Below are 27,928 nucleotides of genomic sequence, written 5' to 3'. Positions count from 1 at the left end.
CACAAGAGCTGAGCAGGGTCCCCTGGGCTGGAGGAGCAATCAAAGCAAAGGCTTTGGGGAGAAAAGGTTTGATCTCCCAACACACAGAGCCAGGAATAAACCTCCTTTATCCATCAAGCTTTGTCATAAACCCATTTAATAAACATTTCATCTCCAAGCAGGAACATTCCCAAATCAACCAAATAATCACCCTATATTTAAAATACAAGCCCCACAGTTTTGTAGGTATTGATTCCAAATGCCTCCTAATCCCAACGACAGGGTGAGTGATTAGGAGCCTTTTTCACTAATCACACAGTTATTGGTGTGCAAAGAAGCCTCCAAGTCCAGACAGACACTGTGGGTGTCTCAGGGGGGTTTTACAGCCCAGCCAGGCACGAGTCTCTGCTCCCCCCAGAGGAACTCACTGACACTGCAAAGTGCAGGAACACACCGTGTGTGTCCCACTGGACTCTGCTGCAGAGAACCCAGAGCTGTGCCAGTCTGTGGGTGAGGACAGACATGGAACCACTGTCAGTGGATTGTGACAAGAGTTAATCAGGTTCTTAGAAAGGTATTTCAGTGCCTTGGCTTGAATCGATTGGGTTATGATATGACAGATGGAAAAGTGCTGTTGAAAGAGCAGAAAAATCCATCCTTTGGGAATCTGCAATATCAAAGCCACTCCTGATGTCAGCTTTGTGTAGAGACAAACACAACAGCAATTGGTCTGCACATCTGGACCAAAAAAGTGTTTTTCCCCCCAGCTAATGGTAAATAATACTTGTTTCACTACCCATCCATTCAGCTCTTTACTAGGAGGAGTCATGCCCACACCCCTTGCAGGAAGACACCTCTGCCTCAGGTATAACCATCACCACTCCCATTTCCAACTGACAGTTCAGATCAAATCCTTCCTACAGTGTAAAAATATCAGCTCTATCAGAAGCCCTTGTCCTAAATTACAACAGACCCTGTAAACTGCTTATTGTGTCTTTATAAAGGCCTTTATGACACCAGCCACAATCCAAGGATTCACACCCAAGAGATGCCTTTAGCTGAGCTCAGGTTTGGTCACTTTTCAGAGGAGGGAACACCAGAGTAAACAGCTGCTTGGACACTGTGCTCCCTTTTCACAAAGGGGTTCTTGTCAGTCCCTTTAAAGCCACGAGAAGCCTCAACATCTCCCTCAGAAGGTACTTTATTCATATTCTGTGCAAAAAAAAAAGTCAGACAACCCTTCTTTTTAACTTGAGGAATCTGAGTGAAGCACAGTTCTCACAGCACAAGTTATGCAGAAATAACCAGAATGTCAACCAGGAGTTAAAAAAGAATTACAGAACATGTATTTAGTAGTAAAGCAACCTGAGGGCTTAAAGCTGCAGTATTTTTCTGGCAGGGTGATGGTGCTCAGTGCTGGGCTGGCATCAGGGGCACAGGCTGGGACCAACCCTCCTGCTCTCCCAACCAGCACCAGAGCAACCCAGCACTGCTGAGCACTCACACTGTTCCACCAGTCCTGGTAAGTGTCCTGTACTCACTTACCTTGCAGTGAGAGAGGGGATTAAAGACAAACAGATCCCACCAGGTTTAACCAAAGATGTGTGGCAGGGGAGGAGAAACTCTGCAGCTTCAGCCCAGCCCCAGTGGCACAGTCACCAGCAGGAGCTGCTGCCATCACACTGCCAGTCCCAGCACGAGGGCAGGCCGTGGCTCTGTCCCTGCCCCATCCCTGGGCTGGGCTGGGCTGGGCTGGGCTGGCAGGAGGGAGGTGGGGACGGCTCAGCAGAGCCCAGTCCATCAGTGGAAGGCGTAGAGCAGCAGCAGGACGGTGCAGACGCCGATGACGCCGCCCAGGATGAGCGAGTCCCGCCGCTTGCGCAGGTTGATCCTCTGGATGAGGCTGTTCACGGCTGGGAACCTGTCTGGGGGCAGCTGGTCAAGGGCAAGCTGCAAACTCAGCAGTGAGCCTTAAAGCTGGGGGTGCAAACCCCAACAGTGCTGGAAACACAGCCCCTCTGCCAGGCTGGGGAGAGCAGGGGCAGGAACAGAGGGGACAGTGAGCAGGGGCAGAGGGGACAGTGAGCAGGGGCAGGAACAGAGGGGACAGTGAGCAGGGGCAGGAACAGAGGGGACAGGGACAGGAACAGAGGGGACAGTGAGCAGGAACACAGGGGACAGTGAGCAGGGGCAGAGGGGACAGTGAGCAGGGGCAGGAACAGAGGGGACAGTGAGCAGGGGCAGGAACAGAGGGGACAGTGAGCAGGGACAGGAACACAGGGGACAGTGACAGTGAGCAGGGGCACAGTGACAGTGAGCAGGGGCAGGAACACAGGGGACAGTGAGCAGGGGCACAGGGGACAGTGAGCAGGGGCAGGAACACAGGGGACAGTGAGCAGGAACACAGGGGACAGTGAGCAGGGGCAGAGGGGACAGTGAGCAGGGGCACGGGGACAGTGAGCAGGGGCACAGTGACAATGAGCAGGGGCAGGAACAGAGGGGACAGTGAGCAGGAACACAATGACAGTGAGCAGGGGCACGGGGACAGTGAGCAGGGGCACGGGGACAGTGAGCAGGGGCACAGCTGCACCCCACTGACCAGCAGAGAGGAGACGCAGCTCAGAGCTCACAGCTACACACAATTCTTCAGCTCATCACATCAATTACCAGTGTCTGATATTCTTAAATCTCCAACATAAGAGGCTTAGTTACTTTTAATAACTGTGTTTAAATGAGAATGAGCAAAAACAGGGCAGTTACATAAAACATCTGTGGGATTTCTTGCATGGAATTCTGTTACTGATGAAGGGAACTGAGAAAATCCCACACCTTGCAGGGCCACACCCTGTGCAAGTGCAGCACAAAAGGAAGAATTCCTACTGTCAAATCATGAGGATGTAAATGCACAAAATACAACTGACAACAGGACAATCTGCTTCAGAGCTTCATGTCTTTACAACCAAGAATCTTTTAAGGCCAAAGCTTATTGAATTCTGTCTGTTGCTCCTGCCAATTGCCAAGAACTGTAATGAAATGTATGGGTTACCAAGATTCAGCTCTCCAGGATGTCCCATGTCTGACCAAACGATGCTGAGGCTGTTCCTTGGGCCCTCAGGACAGAAGGGAAGGACCAAGTGGGAAAACAACAAACATGCATGACTTGACAACCTGGAACATTCTTTAGCCATGGGACAGACTGTGGAGAGAAACCAACAAGCCAAAGTCTTAATTAACATCTATAAGACTATGGCAGACAGGAGGATACTCAGGCCCTGACCACCCTCAGCTGCAAAGCACAGCCAGCAGTGATGCACACCAAGCTTCAGCTCTCTTGGAAGCAGAAAGCAGGAACTGAAATTAAACCAGACTTCTACAGAAACATACAGCAGGGAAGGCCACAAAGAGCTGGTGCAGATCTCTACCTGAAAAGTAAGCTCCATTCATTTATATGCAGTGCCCAAACCTGAGCAAAACCAACAGTTCACCACATTCACCATTTGAGATGCTTCAGTCAAATGAGACTGATAAAAGATTGGCCTGTTTGTCACTGATGGCAACACAGGTTATACAGCCAGTGACACCCCTGACCCCAGGTGACAGTGAGAAATTGTACCATAACTCTTCCTGTGCACTGGCAGCACAAAGTGTCAGGAAAGGATACTGGCCAAGGTGTTCATCTTGCTCTGTATCGACTTCAGCATCCCCCTCTGCGAAGTCATATTTTCTTTAGTTGCCATGGCAATGCTGGGGAAGAGAAAGGATCAAGTTGTTGGTGCTAAGAATAATCCCCAGCTCCAACAGGAGCAGAGCAAGCAGGCAAGGCTCCTTCAGGGGACAATGAATGAGGTGAGGCAACATGAATGAAACCACAATTCTCCCATTAATCTCCCTCTTTTACACTTAAATGATTTCTCTTTTGTATAAGCCATTAACAATGGAAAACACAGAGATTTCTTGACACAGGCACGTTTGGCAGATCCTCCTCCAGCCCCAGTGAAAACTGGTACAACCTGGTAAGCAATATCAGAATTACACCCTTCTGGTTTAGGTTTTAAATGCAGAATTTTGTTTCACACCAGGAGCCCCAGACTTCCCCTCAGTGCTGACATTTGTCTGCCACCAGGACATGATGGCCACACAGGGGCAGAGCAAACAGGAGCTGACCCACAACTGAAAACCAGTTTGCAAAGTGAATGTGCTGGTTGAGGACATGTAAGTGCAGTTTGCATTTTGTCTGTATCTGCTTTTACCTGGCACAGACACACAGAGCTTTGATGCAGGGACTTCAGTCCTCTAAGGTAAAAAGCAACACACTCCCAAAATCACTGCACATTTGCTACTGAGAAGAGCACTCTCAGAATTTTGAACTACTAAGAATCAAGTGGGGAAAAAGAAGGTTTCCAATCTGCTCCCAGGGAAGCTTGTTCAGTAACCTGCACCTTCTCCTCTCCCACCCCACACGGGTCCATCCAGGTGAGGTTTGAACACAGAGTCTCTCACAACACTCCTGGATTGAGCCCCACATTTTCACAGGATGCATCCAAAGACTCACCAAGACATCCATTCATTTACAGAAGTGAAAAAACACAATGATTGCCAATATATAAAGTGTTCCTGAGCCACCTCCAAAATGCCCTTGGAAATAATTTTTACAGATTGTCAGGGAAGAAAAGTTCCTGCTTTAACATCTGAGGAGTGAAACTGTCCATCCCACATAAAAAAAGGCAGGATGGGATGGGTTAAGTTTATTTGAAACTATCTTCATGTCTTTCATCCAAAACCTTGAAGAATTTAGCTCAAAGTGCTGGGTCTTACTGAAGAGCTCTGAAGACAAAAAACTGGGGTAATTACCATTTTAAATATGATCTGGTCTAGTAATGAAATGTAATTTTGATATCCATGAACAAGAGTTTAACTGGATTCCAGCTACTATTAACAAGCCAAAATTCAAGTAAAAAGCACTGTGGTTCATGTATAATCTGATTACTCAAAATATGAGCCTTTAGTAAAGGAGATGGTTAAATTTAAGAAGTGCCACCAAACAGAGCTGGGGATGAGTCCAGTGACTGGCCTTGCATGGTCTGAGCTCTGAGCTCCCTCATCTCCTCCATCAGACAGCTCTGCTCTCATTCCCATCCCCAGCAAATGCTCATTGACTTGCTGCTGCCATTGCTCCACTGACAAATGCAGCTTTTAAAAAATTAATCACATTCTTCCATTCACAACCCTGGCCCCATTTAGTCCCTCAGCACCACAACCTCCCCAGCTCACCACGACCTCATTCTGATGGGCTGGAACCCGAACCCGACGTTGATGATAAAGATGAAACGTTTCTTACTGGAACAGACATGCCCCTGATTGAACATTTCCTTGGAAACCAGCAGGAACCATTCCCAGGGCTGCCCTGGCTCAGGCTGCCAGGGCTGAGTGTAAACCAAGTTTCTCCAACCAGGTGGTGTCTGTCCTGCTCTGCACAGCTTACATTAAAGCAGCTCAAGTGCATCATCCAGGATTGGAAGAGACCTCTGAGATCATCAAGTCCAACCCTTGATCCAACCCCACTGTGATCACCAGCCCAGGGCACTCCGTGCCCTGGGCTGGTGATCACAGTAGGGTTGGATCAAGACATGTTGGATTCTCTGTCCCTGGAGGTGTTTAAAAGGACACTCAGAGCCACATCCAGTCCCTTCTCCGGCCCCGCTCCAGCCCCTCAATCTCTTTCCTGAGGGGCCCAGAAGTGAACACAACACTCAAGGTGTGGCCTCCTGTGCTTGCAGCTGAATTTCCTCCCAGTTTCACTCACCCCCAGTCTGCCCCTGGCTGTTCAGCAGAGCTGTGGGGGTGGGAGCACCCCGAGTCACCTCCCACATTAAACCAACCAGTGTTTGTGCACAGTTTGCTGTTCCTCTGGCACAGAATTCCAGAGCCCCCAACATGCCCAGTTGGACAGTGTGACATGCAGGGACACACCTTTGGTGCTGCTGGACTTGAGGCAGAGTGTTCTGAGCCAGAGAAATGCTGAAGGTGTTAGTGTTTCACCCCACACAGCCACATCCCTCCCTCCCTCCCTCCCTCCCTCCCTCCCTCCCTCCCTCCATCCATCCATCCCTCCCTCCATCCATCCTTCCCTCCCTCCCTCCCTCCCTCCATCCATCCATCCATCCATCCAGCCTTCCATCCCTCCCTCCATCCCTCCATCCAGCCCTCCATCCATCCATCCATCCCTCCCTCCATCCATCCATCCCTCCCTCCATCCATCCATCCCTCCCTCCATCCATCCATCCATCCCTCCATCCATCCATCCATCCATCCATCCATCCATCCATCCATCCATCCATCCATCCATCCATCCATCCATCCATCCATCCCTCCCTCCATCCATCCCTCCCTCCATCCCTCCATCCCTCCCTCCATCCATCCCTGTGTGACCAGGGCAAAGGTACCACAAAACCAACTCCTTGGACACTCATCAGTCAAACCCACACTCATGAGGAACTTCAACAAAGCTCCAAAGCAACAAGTCATGTTATTAAAAATCAAATAATTCAAGTATTATTGGAATTTCTGCTTCATTTTGCATGCCATGAATCATACTTGCTTATTGAAATTCATGACAAGGTCTGTGATCAAGGGAATGGACTCTGTGACTGTGCATAGAAATGCAAACTCGAGTTTTAAACTGGTAAAAATTCTGATGGCATCACTTATTCTTTGGAGACAGCTACATACATATGATCCTCTCTCTAAATACACATTTGTGTGTATCAGTGCACATCTACACACACAGACAGCCTTTCAAATTGCTTTAGAGACTGTTGTGCCTCTTGATGAAGCCTGAGATGGAAACACAAAGGAGAAATGGCAGTGATTGTGCCTGGACACTCTGGCAAGGTGTTCCTGCAGAGGGAAGGCTCAGAATGAGGCTCATGCCTCTCCATTCTGAAAATTCAATATTCAATGCAAGTGAATTTCCCCCTTTCATCAAATCCTAATCTCTACCTAAAGAAATACTGCAAATACATGAGGAGAAGACTTTTGAAAAATTAAATCTACAGTTTTGGTCTGATTTCAGTCCAATCTACTAATAAACAAACACTGACAAATCAGTGAGTGAGGCCTCAGAAACAGCATCACAACAAAATCCCAAGAACTTGTCACTCTGCACATGCAAAACTATGAAAATTCCAACTGAGCCAACACGAAAATACAAGTTGTCAGAAAACAAGAAATAAATCATTTGCTATTTTGGAGAAGTGATAAGGTCTGAAAATGAGAACCTGAGAACACCAAATATATTAAGCCAAATCTATGCTTATATTTAAATCTGGCCAAGAGAAGCAAAGGCTGTTCCAGAACTGCAGCACAAAGTGTCACATCCCACTCGCTCCTGGGAGGGAAATGCTGCAGTGAGAACCCATGGCATGGAATTCATCTAAAAATGGCTTAACAGTTCAGTACCAAGAGCACAGCTGGAGCCCCAGCCCTGCTCACTGCCCATCACTGCTGCCCCTGGGCTCAGGTGCCCCTTTATTTATGTTTGCTCTGGGCAGGAACCACCCAAGAAGAGCCAGTTCCTTCCACAGGAGATCAGAGCAGGGCTCACAATCAGGGGCTGTGGCTTGTCAACAAAAGCCTCTGCACGCCCCAAAATCCACCTCCCAGTGCTCAGAACCACTGCTGAACACACCCCTGGGGAAAGAAAACGTGATCCCTTGACTTGCTCAATTGAAAACTGAGTAATGAGCTGCAGCAGATGCAGAGCTTGAGGACAGAGCAGAGTGAGTAGCCAGAATTAGCCAATTACAGCTCCCTCCCTCCCTCCCTCAGCCCCTCCTGCACCATCCCCTCTTTTATTTGGGTTACAGCAGACCAGGCAATGCATCAGTTGGGTAAACCTCCATCTGTGCATTCCCTGAAACACAGCAGGATTTACCACCAATTAATGCCATACCCAAACACTCCCAATTACAGGGGACCACGAGAGAAAGAGAAAAATAAAAAATTCCCCGTTTTCAGCAGAGGTGGAATTGAATTAAGATGATATAAATGGAATTACACTTCCTGCTCAGTGTAGTTACCAAACAGACAAGTTTTGTACCATAAAAAGGTGGAATATTTTTGGCAACAACTGGGGCAAGAAGTTCATTTCCTATGGATAACAAATGGTGCAAGAGTGACAGCAGCAAGTAAGACACTGAACAACCTGTGTGCATTTCTGAGATGGAATAGCAGGACTACAAGCAAGGAGAAGTTTTTAATGAGGAAAGGACCAGAATCCAAAGTAAAACCAAAACTGCTAAGCTGGACAAACATGTTTATCAGGCTGTGGGGAGGTTGTGTCCCCATCAGTCCTGACCACTCCTGGTCCATCCCTGCCCATCCCGGGGTTTAACACATTCCCCACCATGGTAACCATCCTGAGCCCACTTAAGCCAGCCCTTAATGGACACAGGGCTGTACCTCTAATTACTCTTTTTGGTCACTTATGCCAGTAGATGCATTATCTGAAAGCAGATCTTGTTTTCTTTCTTCTTTTTTTTTGTTTTGTTTAAAGCAATACTCTCAAATTTTAAACCATTAAGTTGGCATTACTATTGTTATACTCTGAATTACTGGTCTGCAAAACTGCAGGTTTCAGTGAGGACTGGGAAGGGCACAGATAATCAGAGTCATTTATGATGCTACAGCTCTAAAATTTCTAGAGCAGTTAGAGAAGGTTTCACTCAAGTATTCAAACCATGTGAAAACCCCAAAAGATAAACAGCTCTACAACAGCAACAACCTCTCAGGCACTTGTGGTAAAAGCCACTTTACCTCCATCAGCTGGTGCTAAACACATGGAAGAATTCCAGCAAATGAGGCTGTGGATGAGTGTCAGTGTGAGAAGAAACACCTGGACTGCCTGAGCCCTCACAGCTCCCCCTGAGACTCACCTGCCCCAAAGGTTATTTATTCCCCTTGGCACAGAAACACAAACTCCCTAAACCAGGATGAATAAAACAGTTAAAGCCACACTGTAATGTCAATATTGAATAGAAACCCCAAAGCCTCCACCAATCCATTGTAACACTGCTGAGGAGTTAGAAATAGTTATTGTGCAAATACAGGGACTGGTATATTTAGACACAATTCAATGTAAGAGCTGATTGTACAGAAAATAATGAAATTTTCAAGTTAATTCCTACCTTATTGTTTCTTCTATCAGTCGATCTGAGCTGAAAGCCAAACAAAAAGATGAGGTTAAAAAAGGAACAAACACTAAGCACTATTTTAGATTACTAATCAATGACTGTCATCATGCAAACCTTAATAAATTTGCCCTTAAGAATGTTTTATTTTTGGATGTTGTCACATTTTGCTACTACACAGATTTGGTTTATACACAGTCTTTGAAGAAGATGCTCACAGGGTTCTGTGGAGCACCATTTCCTGGGCATGGGCAAGAGCAGGTGCTCAGGAGAACACCCCAACACTGAGCACAGGGAAAGGGGAGTGGGCACCTCACTCAGGGAAAGGGGAGTGGGCACCTCACCCAGGAAAAGGGGAGTGGGCACCATCACTCAGGAAAAGGGAATGGGCACCTCACCCAGGAAAAGGGGAATGGAAACATCACTCAGGAAAAGGGGAATGGGCACCTCACTCAGGAAAGGGGGAGTGGGCACCTCACTCAGGAAAAGGGGAGTGGGCACCTCACTCAGGAAAAGGGGAGTGGGCACCTCACCCAGGAAAAGGGGAATGGAAACATCACTCAGGAAAAGGGGAATGAGCACCTCACCCAGGAAAAGGGGAGTGGGCACCTCACTCAGGAAAGGGGGAGTGGGCACCTCACTCAGGAAAAGGGGAGTGGGCACCTCACTCAGGAAAGGGGGAGTGGGCACCTCACTCAGGAAAGGGGGAGTGGGCACCTCACTCAGGAAAGGGGGAGTGGGCACCTCACTCAGGGGGACTGTCTGCAAAGAGCATTAGAGAAAGTAACACCTCATGTTATTGCTTTTTAATCCTGGTCATTCCTTTCCAACCCTTCCAAAACTGTAATTAATGATAAAAGCTGGGACTTGGATGCAGGTAATTCCATCTCAGAGCCCTGGGGAGCTCTCCCTGTGGCAACACCACGTGGATGAGAACCCAGTGGTGCTGGTGGGAAGCAGAACCCACCCCAGGAGTGAGAGCCAGCCCTGCCACACGTGCCCTGCCCTGCCCTGCCCTCACCTGTGCCCAGTCCCTGGGCAGCACCCCTGGGCAGGGGCAGCTCAAACACAGCACCAGGGAGAACATTCCCTTTAGAAAATGGACACACACGACTGAGGTGACAAACAGGACCCTCAGAAGGCCAGAGCTGGTTTTCTTTTTCTGTGCTCAACTCAGAGACAAGGTTTTAATCACTGCTCTGCAGCCAGCTGTGGAATGCCAGAGACACATCTCCTGTTACAGCAATCAATGCCTCCAGTGCAGCCCTGGCACAGGGAGATGGCTGAGCCCTGGCACAGGGAGGTGGCTGAGCCCTGGCACAGGGAGGTGGCTGAGCCCTGGCACAGGGAGGTGGCTGAGCCCTGGCACAGCAGAGGTGGCTGAGCCCTGGCACAGGGAGGTGACTGAGCCCTGGCACAGGGAGGTGGCTGAGCCCTGGCACAGGGAGGTGACTGAGCCCTGGCACAGGGAGGTGGCTGAGCCCTGGCACAGGGAGGTGGCTGAGCCCTGGCACAGCAGAGGTGGCTGAGCCCTGGCACAGCAGAGGTGGCTGAGCCCTGGCACAGCAGAGGTGGCTGAGCCCTGGCACAGGGAGGTGGCTGAGCCCTGGCACAGGGAGGTGGCTGAGCCCTGGCACATCAAAGCAGCTCTGGGCACTGTGTGGTGTTCAGAAGCCCCAGGGCTGTGCACACAGACTGAGGTGAGACCTCACAGCAGCTCTGAGGGCCCCAAGGCAGGCAGGGCACAAAAGGAAAGCCATAAAGACTCTGCAATGGCTGAGTCTCCAACACACAACTCAGCTGAGAATGTGCCTCCCATGGACAGTCTGAACAGACAAGTGTGTTATGTGGGCAATGCATAACAGGAATAAACTGCAAAGACATCAGAAAACAGCCTGAAAAGCAAGAGCAGTGCATGAGGATTCACCATTTTAAAAAAGGTTTGTTTTGGGGGGTTTTTTGATTTATTATCAATGAAAAATTATCAGAAGCCTTGCAGGAAAAAAGCTACACATGAAAAAATTCTGTGGAACAAAACGTTGCCAGAACAGCCCTATTAAAATTACCAGCTCTTTGTCTGTTTAACTGATGAAATTAGAGAGTTTTCATGTGATGAACTGAAGATGACAGGGAAGCTGAAGGGTTTTACAGACCTCAAGCAAACTAGGATGTTCTCCAAGGTTTTTAGAGCACAAAAATTAGAATTGCCAGTTTGCAGTAGAGACATTCACTGCTTTTTATATGAGAGAAAGCTGTAATTAGGCAGTTTTATTACTTCACCAGACACATAAACAGCAAAAGTAACTTAAAAGCTTCAGATTAAATTATATTATACTGCATTATTTTTATGTGTGTGTGTGTACATTTACAGCCACATGAAAATAAATCCTGGAAATATAACTACCTGTAAAATGATGACAGAAGTTGATAAAACTGTACAAGCCCAGACATCAGATGGAAAAGCCAAGAGAAGGCATTTAACAGGCACAAGGCTGATGTTCCCCAACTTCTGTGGATGTCACCCCAACCACGTGACAGGGAGGCATCAGAAGGGTGAGATGCCCAGAATTCCTCCAGAGTGACTGCTGTGCAGGGAAGGGCAGACTAAATTAACTCCTGGAGGGTTCACCAAAGAGCTGGCAAGCAGAGAGAGGCACTGACACAGCTCTGAGCACGTCCCTCCCTCCCTCCCCAGGAGCAGCAGCTTTGCAGAGCATCCCCAAACACGCCCGGCCTTGGAGGCCACAGGGGGGAACAAACTGCACAGGAAGGGCAGTGACAGTCCCTGACACTTTGGCAAAGGCCATCCCTGAGCAGGGACATCCTGGCATCCTCAGGTGCAGGTTTTTACCATCACAGCTGTGTTAAGTTCAGCTCTTCCTGCAAAAGCTCAGTTTGAGGAGGTGGTGGGGGCTTTTCCAAAGGCTGGGACCTGCACTCAGGCAGCACCTCCTCAAGTCTTTGAACTCCTTGGCAAACACTGACTGTAAAGTTCACTCACAGTGATACCCAAACAAGCAGCTGGTTCATCATTTGACAGCTCACAACCATAAAAACTAAGCCAGATTTAAGATCAGAACACAAAGCACAACAGAGCCCAGAGACCCAAGGGGAGTTGGCAGCTCTCTGACTATTAATAACCTGTTTTACACAAATAGAAATTGTTCCCACAATTACAAATAATGTTCAACTGTTTGTCTGAGTAAAAAAATGCCACTGAAAGAAGTAATTTTGCCTAACTCACACCTTCAAAACACCACAAAAAGAGGCTCCTACAAAAAATAAAATGAAAATCTGTTGACTTTGTCCTTCTGCTGTCCAAGCAGAGCCATCAAAGCCAGTGATGTCTCCCCACAAACACCCAGGCAAGCAAACAGGGGCTGTGGGCACCATAAATCTCACCTGCCAGAGGGTCCAACAGCTCTGCATTTTCCCCTGTCAGACAGACAGCACTGACAGAGCCATTGCAGAACAGCCCAGGAAAGGAGCTGTGGGAGATGCTGAGGCATCAGCTCTGTGAGGAAGGGCACAGCCCCAGCAGCAGCACAGGAACCTCCGGGCTCGGGCAGTGCACAGGAGACACTGCAATGTGCACACAGGGAAAGGGAGCCAAGGGAGAAATCAAGTCCAATGTGCCTCCAGGACAGAAAAGAATCCTGCCCATCACATCAGGCCTTTACAATTAAAGAAAGTTTTTTATGTTCTGGGTGTTTTTTAAAGCAAACCTCTCTATCTGTTAAATACAATAAATAAAGTTGAATAAAACTCTTTGATATAGAGGAATACTCAGATGAGCTGCTCCCATACCCACAGATTTTGGTGCTGATTTACCAGCTGGATACTCAAACCAAGAACTTGTCAGAGGAACAAGATAGAGCAGCAAGACTCATCTGCATGCAGCTCATCTCACAATGCACTTTAAACCTCTCAGATGAAATTAAGGGCAATGTCATCACATAGAATAATTTAAAAGGAATAGGGAAAACCCTGTAGAACAAACTAATATAGCACTTGGTAACTATTTTCTTCCTTTCATAAAGAATAACTACAGAAATAATAATTTTGCTTTGTTCCCTCTCTAAGTGCAGGATCAATCCCCACTCTCTGCACTCTCAAAGTGCCTCCAATAAATCTCCTGTTTCCACAGTCCTGGATCACCAGGCAATGTGAAGCTTCCAGGAAAACAAATCCTGCAAAACACACTTGATACTCCAATACAAATACTCAGGTTATGATGAAGCAAACCTGATTTGCACAGTCAGTTATTTCCACCATCATGATCATAATAACAGCACAATAACAAAAGAAACCCTGTGCACACACAAAATCCCAGCTCCAACCAATTTTTTCTGCTTGTCATCAATGTTTCCTATCACACAAAAACCCAGAAGATCATTAAGATCTTAAAAAACTTAATGAGAAGAAGGTAAAGCAGAACACTTTTTTTTTACCCTGTGGTAACAAATAAGATATTCCAGATTTTGTAAGGCTTGTCTCAAACTTGATTTAATTTACTGTGAGAGAGTTCCAGTGGAGCTGCTTTTCTAGTTTGGGCAGGAATCAAACAGAAAAGGCAGCACAGACATGAGCATTAGGTCAGTGGATAAATTTGTTGTTAACAACATCACACCTCGAGGCTCTGAACCCCTCAGAAAGTTTATTTCTGCAAATCCCATCCTGGGGAGCCCCACACTCAGTAATCACCCTCAGAAAGAACGAGGAATAGTTGTAGGAGTGGCAAAGAATAAAGCACAACACCATGTTGCTTTTAATCAATGCAAACACTTGGTTAGATGCAGAGTGACAGGCCCTGGAACACAATCCATTGCTCCAGGCAAGAGGAAACCAACGTGGTTTGGGGACGAATTTCTTTCCAGATGGTTTGTGTGTACCTTGGATAGGAGGGAAAAATCCACAGAAGGCTTTTCACCCCAGGGCAGAGTCTGCCAAAGCATTTCCAGGGAAATAATCTGGTGAAACCTGTTCCCTCCAACTGCCATCCTGTCACTCAGAGTGCACTAAAATTGGACTTACAGCCACATCACTTTGTAAGTATCTCAAAAGCTTAAATTTCAACCATTTGGGATCAAGAGACGCTGCCAGAAGAGCTTCCCTTGCAGCTGCCTCTCATCCGTAAGCACTGAAAAGATCAGTTGTTCTAACTCAGCTTAAAGGATGCAAACAAGTCCCAAGGGATTCCCTCCCCTCCCAGGGAGGTCACTGGACACACAGACCCACCCCCACAGCTCTGGGAACACAGACAGGTTGGGTCTCCTGCATTGCCAAAGGGTACAGTCTGCACCTCCACCAACTCCATGGCCTGGCCTGGCAATTACCCACAGGGTGAAAGAAGAGGAGCCTGCCAGGAAGGCTCTTTGGCACAGAGAGATGCCTGGGGAGAGCCCCAGGAGGGTGGGCAGCAGCAATGCTGCCTCCCCCAGAGCCATCTGTGAGGAGGCAAGAGCCTCCCAACAACCTGCAGGGCACAGTGTGCCCAAAGAACAGTCAGGGGCTGGCAGTGAGAGCAGCTCCTGCTGCCCCAGTGAGGGGCAGGAACTGGCTGGGCACAAACCCAGGGCCAGGGGGGCACCACCAGCCCCCCACTGAGGGCTCCTGTCCATCCATGGCTGGGAAGCTCCTGCAGACACTGCCCCTGCCATTAATTGCTCTGTGTCACCCACAGGAACGAGGGGAAATGAGCTGAGAGGGGCAGGCCTTACTGTAAGGCTGGCAGAGCAGTTCCAGGAACCACTAATGCACTGCCTGGGCATTGCCCCAGCTCCAGCACTGCACACACAGACCCAGGGCAGGGCTGTTGGCATTGCTGCCCCTGGCTTAAAACAGGTAATTTAGATGAAAACTTTAACTAAAGGCAAAATGCTCCAAGGGGAAATGCTCAAAGCCAAACTACAGCCCTCAGTACCCAGCACTGACCTGCTGAACACTGAGCTGCAGCAGCACAACCTGTCACTGCTGAGCTGTTGGGCCCACAGAGACCAGAGAGATGCTCAGCTTACAACAAACACAACCTGTTTGTAACCTGTGCAGTAACAAAAGAGATTGGATCACTTTTCCAGCTCAGTGTTCTCTGACTAAGGCTTGGCAAAGCTAAAAACCTGCTCTATTATTGACACACTCCTCAGTAACCCAGAGAACAGGAGGGGGAATGTCTTTCCAGCAGAGCCCCATCATACAAACAATATTCATAATTAATATATTTTTAATTTCCAGTGAAGCCAAAACAGAACTGAAGTGAGGGTTCTCTCTAGGATGACAACCCAGCTTTAATGTGTCTGAAGCCCTGAAACACACACTGACTGACTCGTGTTCTGCCTCCCAACTGCACTTCCACCTGCTGTGGTTTTGAGGTTTGCTGGAGGATGCAGAAAGCTCTGTGGCTTCCACCCAGGGCTTGGCTGGGGCACCTCAATTACAACTACCTACCTGTCTGCTTATTAAGATTCAGCAAATGATTCTTAAAGCTGCACAGTGAACTATGCAACATAACAAACACTTGTGGCTCAAAATTTAAAGTGGACACTGCTCTGAAACCATCTCCAAGCCACATTCAGGATGCAATTCAGTGGGCAGAGATCTCAGCCTTTCCCTTCTGACCCCATTTCCCGTGTCCTCAGGCCTGTCCTTTTATCTGAGCCTGTACAAGACTCATCCTTCCACAAGTGCAGCCACACTCAGCATAAACAAGCTCTCAGGTGAGAGCAAAGTCTCTTTCAAGTCACAACAAAACCAAGGTCCTTGGAAAGTTCTGAACAAAACTGTATTAACAGAGATGCTTTATGGGGAGTTTGGATCTAGTTCTGCTTACCCTCCTGACTGGATGGAACACTCAGATGTCTGCACAGCAACCACCCAGCAGCCAAGAAGGAGAAGAACCCAATTCTGATGCATTAGCAGAGGCTGAAATTAAATAAACTCCAGAATGATGTTCATGCACCCAGTGTGGGAACTTTCCAGACATACACTCTGTATTTGAGAAAATAGAAGTAATCACTATTTAATAGATCCATACACATCAAATTGAGTTCAACAGCTTGTCTGTACTGGAGGATCCAATGGCAAATCATGAGGAAGCACTTCTGGCCCTGAGAAATAATGAACTGCACAGCCACAATTACAAAAAACTGACAGGCTGCATTCAAATAAGGGATTCTCAGATTCACAACTGTTGGTCCTGTTCAAAAGCTGCCCCTCCTTTTCAGAACCAACCCGTGTAGGAAGGATTTGAGTCAAAGCCCTAATTTCAACACCAGACCTGGGGGGGAGGGAGGGAGGGGAGGAAGCTGCCCTAGTTAAGAAACAGTGTTGAAAGGAAAGCTAAAAACAAATAAAACATGCAGCACTGCCTTGTTTATTTCTGAAAGGAGCAGGAAACTTCAGAAGCAAACAGAGCTCTGAAGTTTGAAGTCTGGTTTTATATCCTCCCCTCTCCCCAAATTAAGAACAAAGTGCTGTTTCTGAGGTGAAGCCCAGAGTGCAGAACCAGAGCCTGGTTTTGGTCCCAAACACCTTTACCCCAAGATGTATTCAGGTGATCTTTGAGGTTCTGCTCTTTATTTCTGCAGACATTCATGAAGCCCTACAAGAGCTTCTGCAGCCTCTTCCTGGGGGTACATGGAAGGTCATGCACAAACCACCACATTCTGTACAGATCTAAAACAACAACGAGTTTGAAGCTGTTGATGCTCCCTGTGTGGCTGCATCCTCTGTCAGCTGCATAATTCAGTTTTGTGCTGGGAGGTACAAAGGAAATCCCCAAATTACGTTTTGTGCTCTGTGTGGGGAGTTTGTTCTTCTTTTCCATTTGATGTCCCACTCCCCATCTTTAAAAATCCCTCATTTTAGACAGATTGAGGTATAAAAATATCACAACAATCATCAGTGTCAGGGAGTTGACTGATTATAGAATTTTTTTAAGCAATCCAACTGTAAGGAGAGCATGCAAATAAATGCCATGAAACAAATTCCATCTTTTGTTTAGTGTTTTGAGGCAGGTTTGTTTTTTTAAGCCCTAAATACAGCCCAGGAAGATGAAAAGCAGTAGTTGATTTTACTCTAATGAAGCTCGGACTAATTTTAGAAGAAAAACCTCTTAAATTCTGAAGTGCTTGGCTAATTTTCATGCTCTTTTATTAAGTTATTTATAAATAATAATAACACCCAGGAGAGCACCTTCTTTCATTGCCTGCAAGCTTTGAGCCTCCCCAAATTCTCATTAAACTACTTCAGTAAGTTGCTCATACAGTCACATAATTACACTAATAAGCAGTGAAGCTTCTCCTTTCCCAGCAGACCCAGCTCTGCCTCTCTGGGCAGTATTTACTGGGAAGATAAGGCAGCAGCAGGTTGTGCTCAGGCTGGTGCTGCAGCCCAGGGCAGACATGCCCAGGTGTGGTGCCCAGCCTGGGGCTGGGGCAGGGGAAGCCTCTCCAGCCTGGTGTCCTCTGCCACCAATCCCAGCACACACAGGCTCTGCCAGCAGCCTGGGAGGTAAAACCCATCCAGTCCAGGCAGAGAGAGGGCTAAAGGAAGGAATCACTCAAGAAAACTCTGCAGCAATAGGAGACAGAGCAGAAAGAGAGAATGGAATGGCACTTTGAAACAGGATTACAGCACAAGTCATTGTGCATCTCTAAGTAAGCCTTTGCAACACCAAAAATCCTCCTTTGCCCAAATCCCTTCTTTGAAAACTGCTCAGTCAGAGCCCAGAGCCCTCCCTGCCCCAGGAGCCTGTGCCATGGATGTGCAGTGGGCAGGCAGGCAGGAGTCACCACAGCCATGGCACTGGCACTGGCACACACTTCATGCAGCCATTTCTCAACCTTCCTTATTCCAGAAATGAGGAAAACAAGCCAGTGGCTTGTGGGAAAGCAGCAGTGCCAGAGCAGTGCCAGAGCTCCTGCAGTCAGTGGCACAGAGCAGTGGTTTAACCTACATTCCTCAGCCCCTCCTGGCACTCCCAGCTCAGGGCACAAAGTGCTGCAGCACCTTCCCCTCCCACCCACAGCAACTGCCCAGACTGTGCCCCTGGGCAAACCCTCCAAACCAACCACAGCCATGGCTGTCCTGTCCCTGCACAGCTGCTGGGTGTTCATAACTGCTACAGAGCAAGGACTTTTCATTACCAAGTGCTGTTTCAGTTAAAATCTGCATTAAAACTGAGAGAATGGAACCACAAAACCACCACGTTCTGCTCTGACATAAACAAAAAATAAGTTTAATTAAGAGGCAAGTTTGGCAATTAAAAAAACCCTTACTGGGCCTGAGTAAAGTGGAGCTCAGCAGTTCTGAGGCTGCAGAGCAGCAGCCAGCAGGACCCAGGGCAGAGGCTCAGCACTCTCCTCCCTCCCTGCTGCTTCCTCAGCCACCTTGGGAACGGGAAAGGAACTGGTGAATTGGCTGTTTTTCCTACAGTCTCTCTGGGCAAGAGAAGATGAAGGAGATGCAGTGAAGTGTGTCAGCTGGAGCAGCCACTGCCCAGGCATGTGTGGAGGGCAGGGAAGGGGAGGCAACAGCAGCAATCTGGTTTTAATCCAGGGCTGAAGGTCCCCTGAAACCCACAGGACCCTGAGCAGCCCCAGCACAGGGAGTGGGAATCAGGGTGTGCTGAGCAGAGAACAGGCCAACAAAAGAACAGCAAATTAAATCAAGGTAGAAAACTGGCAGCTCTTTCCCAAAGGATCAACACACCTGTAATCACAAACCCTGCAAGGTGTCTCTGCAGCTCACTAAGCTGATTTCTCTGTGCAAATCAAGGCTGAAGGGAAGATTTGTAAGCAAAGTCAGTATTTAGAGGAAAAGCAGTAAGTCAGTCCCTCCATTAGGATCTGGGCTGCACCTCCAAAGGAGTTTGAGAGCAGTTTCCCAGCAATTATTCTCCACTGAATGTGCCCATTTCTGCCCAAACAACAACAGGAAACCTGAAACAGTCCTGCTGAAAAACGAAATGCCAAAGTAATGACAACATTTAGTACTCCAGAGCACCTCACACACATGCAGAGCTGCAGGAACACTCATGTCCCCTCATCAGCTCAGGGATGTATTATTAATACACCATTACACAACTCTGCAGATTCCCAGCAGTTCTTCTGCTCACTCCTCTTACTCCTCTTTTCCCTTTCACATGTAGAACACGTCCCTCTGATTTGTCTGCTCTCCTTTTCCTCCTTCAGAGCTCCTTCCCCCCCTGCCCTGGCCCTCTCTGCCCCAGTGCAGAACATTTCAGGGCCCCCAGTGGTGTGTGAGCACAGGGTGAGCTCACCCCCTGCACCTCTCACTGGATACAACCTGAGCTGGTTGTTCTGCTGGATACACCCATGGGCTGCACAGCAACACTCACAGGGAACACCTGACAGTCAGATGACCACAATTAAAACACAGCTAATGATGCTGCACCTGCCTCACCACCAGCCCCTTCTCTTGGAGATAGAAATGATTAAGGTTTGAGCAATAAAGCAACAGTCACAGAGTGGCCCCCAGTGCCAATAAACCCAGGGCTGGGGAGCACCAAGTGCTCTGCACTCACCTGGCACGACAACGAATTCATCCTCAGTAAAATCTGCCATTTCTACCTGAACTTCAGAAGCCTTCACCAATTTTAACCCCAATTCAGCAGGGATCACCTGTACCCCTCACACACAACCCAGCACCAGCACCAGGGAATGTTCACTCACACACAACAACATTGGGAATTTAACCAAGCACTTTGGTCCCTTCTTCGCTGACCTGGACTGGAATTCATCAAGAACTGCAGAATCTCTCGGGGCAGACTCAAAGTTGACAGAATTCTTTCCTCTGAGGCAGCACTTTCCAGAGCAGCTTTTAAAATGCTGAGCTAGATCTATTAATCAAAATTGTTTCCTTGAGATGGAAAACAGCATTACAAGGAAAAGGATGGCTTGTTTGCATCCCTGGCCAAAAGCACACAAACAGACAAGATGAAAAGCCTTTAGGGGATGGCACAGACCCAGGAAAACAACCTTCCAAAAATGAACAGCAAGCATGACCATGGCAGGGTTGGTATTTCTTTAAGCATCTGACATGCCAAAAAATCTGAGGTATTAGGTACAAATATTAACAGGGCATTAAGAGCTGACTGCCAGCCTTATTTTAATTAACAGGGGTTAAAATTCTTATTAAAAAATTCAGGCATTATTGTTTTTCTCTCCAGAGGTGGGTAAAGCCATCCTTGAACTACCTGTGTAGAACCTGAGCAGGAAATGGACTGACTTATCCACAGCCAACAGAATTTCCAGACAAGCCCAGTAAAACTTTTCTTTCCCAGTCAAACTCACCATCAGCTGATCTATAAAATGAAGTGAGGCAGCAGTGAAGCCTCAGCACTTTTTACTCACATTTTTGATTTCCTTTCCTTTTTTATGACTGTGTGCACATGGAAAATTAAGGCAAGCAGATTCTCCTTCAGGGTGACATTCAAAATATGACACAAAGATGAAGAGGTCCAGCTCCCCACCAAAGTCTGCCCCAGAAAATCCTGGAAGCATTGATGGAAAACACCACCAAGAGAAAGTTCCACTGTGCATTTATCCTGACCCACATGGCTGTGCATGAAGACAAAAGCTGGGACTGCACTGGGGCAACAGCTCACACATCCTCCACCATCAGATCATGGAGTAAATATGGAAGAGGTCAAAGTATTTAACATCATGAACTAAGCAGGGCCAAGAGCAAGTGAATGCTGCAGTATCTGAAATGAATATATCACTGCTGGGGCATTACATCCCTTTGCAGCATGTAATAATGCCCTTGTGAAGCTGATGTTCCCATGCCCATTTTTAAGCTCTTTTCACAGGTTTAACTTCACTGCAAACACATTTGGAATTTTCCTGCTGTGTCTTTGTGACAATGTAACATATTCCTAATGTGGTTCTGTCTGGCCCCAGCACGTCCTGCCCCACAAACACTCAGCACTGTGACTCACACACAGCTTGTCACTCCATCCTGGGAGTGTCTGGTGTTCTCTGCCAGCTCCTGGGGATTCCTGGGGACCTTTTCCTGCCTTTCACAGCTTCTTGGCATGAAGAGCTCATTAACTGCTGTCTTTGAAGACAAATATGTTGAAACGAAGACAAATATGTTGAAACTCTCTAATAATTTCCTCTGCCAGTATCTCTGTGATTACTGATTCTCAATTCAAAAGTTTGAACATCTTGCAAGCTTTGATTTCTTGCCAATGTTGTCTCCTGCTCCTACACTGGATTCCTGCAGTTATCTCCACCTTGCAGTGGAATTCCAGGATTAGTTTTGGCCCTGTTTCTGAAGATCCCCAGCTCACACTTATTTCTGGGGTTCTTTTTCTCAGTGTCATGTGGGGCCTTTTGAAGTCTTGATATTTTCAAATGATCATCTAGAAAATGGTTTAACTGTTTCTAAAGCCACTTTATTTAATTCTATTTTTCATGCATTTTAATCCTAAAAACACATGGAGAGTTTAGTATTTAGCACCTCTCCAATATAAATAACAAAGCAGAACAAAAGAATCCCAAACACAACACCTGACAGAGTCAGGTTTTACTCAGATTAACTGCCATTGGTTCTTCAAAGTACCACATTTCAGGTGAGATTCACCTCTGAAATACTGAGGGTTTTTCCTGGAAACTTTCTATGTCATGATCAAGCATGTTTACTAATAAACTCAATGTAACAAAACTCAAACTTCAAGCTTTAAATTAATTTTAAGTATTAAAGCTATTGAAGAAAACTGACAATGAAATGGCATTAAGCCACAATGGGAGAAAATGGTTTTCATTTCCTGTGAAAGGTTTTTGTGCAGTTCTGGCTACAATTTTAAGTTATTTGTAACAAAGCACATTTGAGAGGTAATTTTTTATTTATTTCTTCTCTCAAAATGCAAGCCTGCCCTCTCGTGTGAGCCTGAGGTTTAGCACCACCCAGGCAAGGAGAGAGGCAGGAAAACCAGAGCTGCCTCCTGCCCCTCTGAAGAACAAACCCTGCCGTGCTCTGCTCTTGGCTCTGCTGCCTTTGCTGCTCAGGGACACCCAAGGCAGCTCCTCATAACCTACTGCCCTCTCTGCAACAGGGATAAAGTGCTTTCTATTTGGCTTCTTATCTGGGTCAATAAACCAGACTCACTCTGCAATATTTAAGTGCACAGGTAATTTTGGAATTGGTCCCATCACCACCTTTTTTACATGTTGAGACAAAAGGCAAAAAGGTTCTTCTCTGTCTGACTTTGACAAAGAAAGGGAAAAGCAGCCAAATGGTGGGAGTTTGTGTGTCATTTCCCAGCCCTTACCCCAGTCAGTGTGCAAAGGCAGAACCCCCTGGAGAGGGGCCTGAGTCACGAGTGACTGGTGAAAGCCTCTGAAGAGAACACAGAGAGGTCCCTGACAGGATCCCAAAGCCACAGTCACTGACAGCCACCCTGACTGTCACCCACCACTCACACCCCACTCAGCACCAGCCACAGATGTTCCTGCAGCTGCACGAGCAGCAGCACCATCACAACACCCAGGGCAAGGCTCTCCTTGAGCACATGGCACTGACCACCTAGAAATGGCCACAGCTTTCACACAGACTCCAAACTCGGCAGGTTTCACCCCCCAGGACAGTGAAGCCCCTCCCAAACAACTGAGCAGCACCACCTACTTTCGAAGGTGCTCATGTTCCTTCAGGAAGAGTTCTGTCCTTCTGTTGTTCACGCCAGACCCGCTTTTGTACGACCTAAAACCCAACAAAACACAATCTTATTGGCCCTTAATAACAATGTGAACTCAAGCAACTCCTGTTGCTTTACTCAGAGCATGGACAAGTGTCCTCCTGCAGAAGGGTTTCCACCCCTCCCTCTGAGGGCAGTCCCACTCCCTGCCTCACACACCACCCAACTTACTCGATATCCTTCCGTACCGATCCCAAGAGATTCTCCCGTTCTCGTATTGCCAAGAAGTTTGCTTTGGTTTTGTGGAATTCGTGTGTATAGTCCTGTAATGAAACAGTTAATCCAAAATTAGGATCCTGGGGTTTAACAACACAACATACCCAGGGAAGATCCAACCACCTTTTCAACTGTCAACTGTTCCCTAAGACAAAGTGCAAGACCAACTTATGAAATGAACATCAAAAGTGGCTGGAAGAAAATGCAAAGTATTTTAAAAGCCACAGCTCTTTAGGAGTTGCTAAATTTGATGGCCACAACCAAGGTCATGGAGGGAAATCCACTGTAATTCTTTCTCCCAGTTTCCTATATCCTCACCCTCCTGATGAATTGGTTTGTGTGGAATTTCCCCTTACTGGTTGAATCGGGAGCCCTAAGGAAACCCATTTGTTTGCTGTGGGGAAGATGTTCTTGGGTTTATTTTGTTGTTACATCAGATGGAAAAAAGTATTATCTGGACAGTGAACACAAGTTCTTTCTTTATGTTCAAGTTGCAGTTTCACATTTGAAATCATTCCAGGCAGCTGATACTTCTCAAAAAACCAATTTATCTGGCAACTGGTGCCCACCAAACCCATTGTAACCACTCCCACAAATGCTGTGGCTTTTCCAAATCATTGTGCTTCCTACACTGTGCATTGCACAGGTACAAGGCAGAACTCAAACTGTGCACAACCAGCCAAATAAAACATCCATTTTAACAGTACAACCCCATGAAAACATCATCAGTTTGAAACATGGTTAATTGACAGCACTAACCAGTGGCACATTTCCTTCAACTTACTTGAGAAGCTTAGAAGCTTTTACAGTCATACTTTCTGAAGTGTGATGTTGCCCTGCATGTTCCTACCTGACAAACCACAAACCACACAGACAAGGCAACCCATAACAGCACCTTCCCCCTTTTCCCACACAAACCCCACCCCATCAGACAGCACCTGAGCTTTCTTAGCTAAGTATGAACCAACAACAGGACATGAAAAGTGCCATTTGTCCCATCTCAGTGTCCAGAGGGTGCCTGGGAAGAGGAAACGTGAAAAACGTGTTCAAACCTTCTGGTAAGTTACTCAAGCCTGCTGGGATGTCGGCACCGGGATGTCGGCACCGGGATGTCGGCACTGGGATGACAGCACCGGGACATCGGCACCGGGATGTCGGCACTGGGATGTCGGCACCGGGATGTCGGCACCGGGATGCCGGCACTGGGATATCAGCATCGGGATGCTGGCACCGGGATGTCGGCACCGGGATGCTGGCACTGGATGTCAGCACTGGGATGTCGGCACTGGAATGCCGGCACTGGGATGTCAGTACTGGGATGCCGGCACTGGATATCAGCACTGGGATGTCAGCACTGGGATGTCAGCACTGGGATGTCGGCACCGGGATGTCGGCACCGGGATGCCGGCACCGGGATGTCGGCACCGGGATGCCGGCACCGGGATGCCGGCACCGGGATGCCGGCACTGGATGTCAGCACTGGATGTCAGCACTGGGATGTCGGCACAGGATGCCAGCACTGACACCGGGATGTTGGCACCGGGATGCCGGCACCGGGATGTCGGCACCGGGATGTCGGCACCGGGATATCGGCACCGGGATATCGGCACTGGGATGTCGGCACCGGGATGCCGGCACCGGGATGCCGGCACCAGGATGTCGGCACTGGGATGTCGGCACCGGGATGCCGGCACCGGGATGTCGGCACCGGGATGTCGGCACTGGGATATCAGCACCGGGATGCCGGCACCGGGATGTCGGCACTGGGATGTCGGCGCTGGGATATCAGCACCGGGATGCCGGCACTGGGATGTCGGCACCGGGATGTCGGCACCGGGATATCAGCACTGGGATATCAGCACCGGGATGTCGGCACCGGGATGTCGGCACCGGGATATCAGCATCGGGATGTCGGCACCAGTGATAACTGCTCTAACCTCTCAGAGCTGAGGGAACTGCACTGCACACACCGGGCAGGCGGGGGGAGCGCAGGTACCTGCAGGATGTCCCGGTGCCGCTGCAGCGTGTGCATCAGCGCCGCGTTCAGGGACGGCACGCCCGCGCTGTTGGTGTACTCTGCCATCTTGTCGTTTATCCCAGTGAGCTGCGGGGAGGAAACAGCCCCAGAACACGTGAAATGGGTCACTGGGGTAAGAAGGTGCCCCAGCTGAAGGAGCAGCTGGACATGCACACCCAGCTGAACCCCCACACAAACCCACTGTGGCAGCTCCTCAGCGCTGCAGTCAAGCACAGCAACTCCAGTTACCTTTCCCAGGAGCTGCTCAATCTCCACAGCCATGGTCTCAAACATCCTGTCCTGGCTGGATCCATTCAGGAGAGGAGTTGTGTCAGAGCTAGGGAAAAGGGGAGGAGCAGTTACTGACAAGGGCATCATTCCATGGATGCAAGAAATAAGGAAACTCTGGGGATAGGGGTTGGAAAGCTCCACTATCCAGGTTTCCTAGAGATGAATTAAGCACAAAAAAAATTACATTTTCTTATCACACGTGTCTTTAATTCTTATAAAGACAGGTGGCACAGTATCCCCTGGGGGAAATACTAACTCTCCTTGGAAGACAAGACATGCCTGACACCAGCAAGTGTCTGGCACCAACATCCGTCTCTCCCCAACTTCCAAACTTTATTGCAGGATGGAGCAGTGCACTGTTACAGCAACATAATTACACCCTAATAACAGGGTTGGGACAACCCACTGACCTATTAAGCAACCAGTACTCTACAGAGCAACACACACAACCACAGCTTCACACACTTTCCCTATTTGTGTTTTAAGATGAGCTAAAACCACAAGAAAAAGTCACACCTAAGACCAGCCTGTAGACGTGTGATAACTAACAACACTCAGAGACCACTCCTGGCTTTGCTGATCTGCCTTAACTCGAGTGAGAGAAGTTACTTTTGCACAGGACAGCAAAAATAATGAAAAGAATTAAGATTACACTGCAATTAACAGCACAAAGCCAGAAACAAAAGTGAAACTACAGCTCTGACTCCAGAGTTACATGATCATTCTTGAGGTTCTCTCAGGCTTCCAGAAGCAAAAATTCAGAGAAAAATGGATTCAATCATCAAATTAAATAGACACACCTACAGTAGTCACAGTCATTAACTGATATAGTTAATAAATAAAGAATGGCAGTTTTTCAAGGTTGGTAATTCCTGCTGTGGAACTGCAGGGAAGAGCTCACTTCTGGCCCACAACACAGAAAGTCTTTAAGAGTTTTATCACATTAACTCTCCAGTTAAACATGAATCTGACTAAAGCAAACAGAAACTACTCAGGTACACACACATGTGCCTCCTTCTCTGTTCATGTATGTACACACATGTAGAAACACATGTTCTCATTACACTGTCCCTGCCCACGGCAGGGGGCTGGAACGAGATGACCTTTCAGGTCCCTTCCAACCCAAACCATTCGGTGGTTCTGTGATTATCACCCACCTCTGGAGAAAGCCAGAAGGAACAGCCACCCTTCTGAGGAAAGGGCTTGTTCCCTGCCAGCCCTGGGCAGCCACAGCTGCTCAGAGTTCAGCTCCCTCAAATCTGGGATTACACACAGCACACCTGGGAGGTGCAGGGCTAAATTCCCCAACACCGAAGTCCCTGAAAACCTCCTGCTAAACACAATAAAAATGGGGAAATATGGAGGTATGAAGAGCGTTACAAAGCTCTATCACCAATTCACAGATTGAAGTGTAAACTCAGCTCTCCGCAGTGTCGTGTCACCCACAGCCCTCACACCCACAATCCCATCAAGAGCAGCAGCGAGAAGTGCCGGAACGAGCCAAGCCACAGGTGGGAGCAGCCCCAGAAAGGACAGGAGTGACCCGAGGGGCGTTTGAACAGAACGGAACGGGCTGTACCTATACCTGTCGCGCCTCCCGTCGCGGCCGCCGCTGTAGCTCGTGCACAGCTTGCTGAAGGACACCAGCTTCAGGTCCAGCTCGTTCTCCAGCTGCCGAGCCTGCTTGCGGAGGTCTGCGGGGCAAGGCACGGCCGCTGCCACCGGGGAGGGACCGCGGGGACGGGGGGGAGCCTCGGGGAAAGGGGACCCTGGGAGAAAGGGGAACCCTCGGGAAGGGAAACCCTCGGGGAAAGGGAACCCTCAGGGAAAGGGGAACCCTCACGGCTGCCGGAGCTCCCTGTGGCGAATGGAGGGCTCGGCTGAGCACCCCAACCCCTGCCCCACAGCAGACTCCGGCGGGGCCGCACCGGCGCCTCAGGGCTGACGGGCCGGTACCGTCCGCAGGGGCCACCCGGCCTCGGCCCCACATGCCCCGCTGCCCCCCCGGCCTCAGCCCCACCGCCCCGGCCCCACTCGCCTTCCCAGTAGTTGCTGCTCGCCGCCGCCATCTTTGTTGTCCAACGTCAGCCGCGGCCCCGCGAGCGCCGGCAGGAACGGCCCCGGCGCGGGGCGGGATCTGCCTGCAGCGCCCCCGGCGGACGGGCGGGCACCCGCACCCCGGCCCGGCCCCGCTCCTGATCCCGATCCCCCGGTCCCAGCCCCGATCCCGGTCCGGATCTGCTGATCCCAGTCCCAGCCCTGATCCTGATCCTGATCCTGATCCCGCTCCTGATCCCGATCCCCCGGTCCCAGCCCCGATCCCGGTCCGGATCTGCCGATCCCAGTCCCAGCCCTGATCCTGATCCCGATCCCGATCCCTCGGTCCCGGTCCCGGTCCCGATCCCGCGACCCCGATCCCCCGATCTCAACCCCGATCCCAAGCCCCCGGCTCCCGCTCCCAGCCCCGATCCCGGTCCCGACCCGGATTTCCCGGTCCCAGCCCCGATCCCGCTCCCGCTC

At 48.8% G+C, this 27,928-nt stretch overlaps 1 protein-coding gene across 2 annotated transcripts; it reads right to left on the bottom strand.

Moving 5' to 3' along the window:
* Nucleotides 1–1,162: 1,162 nt before the first annotated feature.
* Nucleotides 1,163–27,508, bottom strand: GOSR1 (golgi SNAP receptor complex member 1). 2 transcript variants are annotated; one of them, XM_071575082.1, is made up of 9 exons: nt 27,447–27,508; nt 26,988–27,102; nt 25,367–25,454; nt 25,097–25,204; nt 23,056–23,147; nt 22,815–22,889; nt 9,165–9,194; nt 3,641–3,723; nt 1,163–1,904 (listed from the first exon to the last, which is right to left on the bottom strand). In XM_071575082.1, the coding sequence occupies exons 1-9, from the start codon at nt 27,475–27,477 to the stop codon at nt 1,780–1,782; spliced, it is 747 nt and encodes a 248-aa protein (XP_071431183.1). In that variant the 5' UTR covers nt 27,478–27,508; the 3' UTR covers nt 1,163–1,779. The 2 variants fall into 2 exon arrangements, with proteins under 2 accessions (XP_071431183.1, XP_071431184.1); XM_071575083.1 differs by having other exon boundaries at nt 26,994–27,102.
* Between the last annotated feature and the right edge of the window lie 420 nt (nt 27,509–27,928).

The sequence above is a fragment of the Pithys albifrons genome, chromosome 21 (genome assembly GCF_047495875.1).
Source record: "Pithys albifrons albifrons isolate INPA30051 chromosome 21, PitAlb_v1, whole genome shotgun sequence".
NCBI lineage: Eukaryota > Metazoa > Chordata > Aves > Passeriformes > Thamnophilidae > Pithys > Pithys albifrons.
This window is presented reverse-complemented; position numbering and strand designations above follow the sequence as displayed.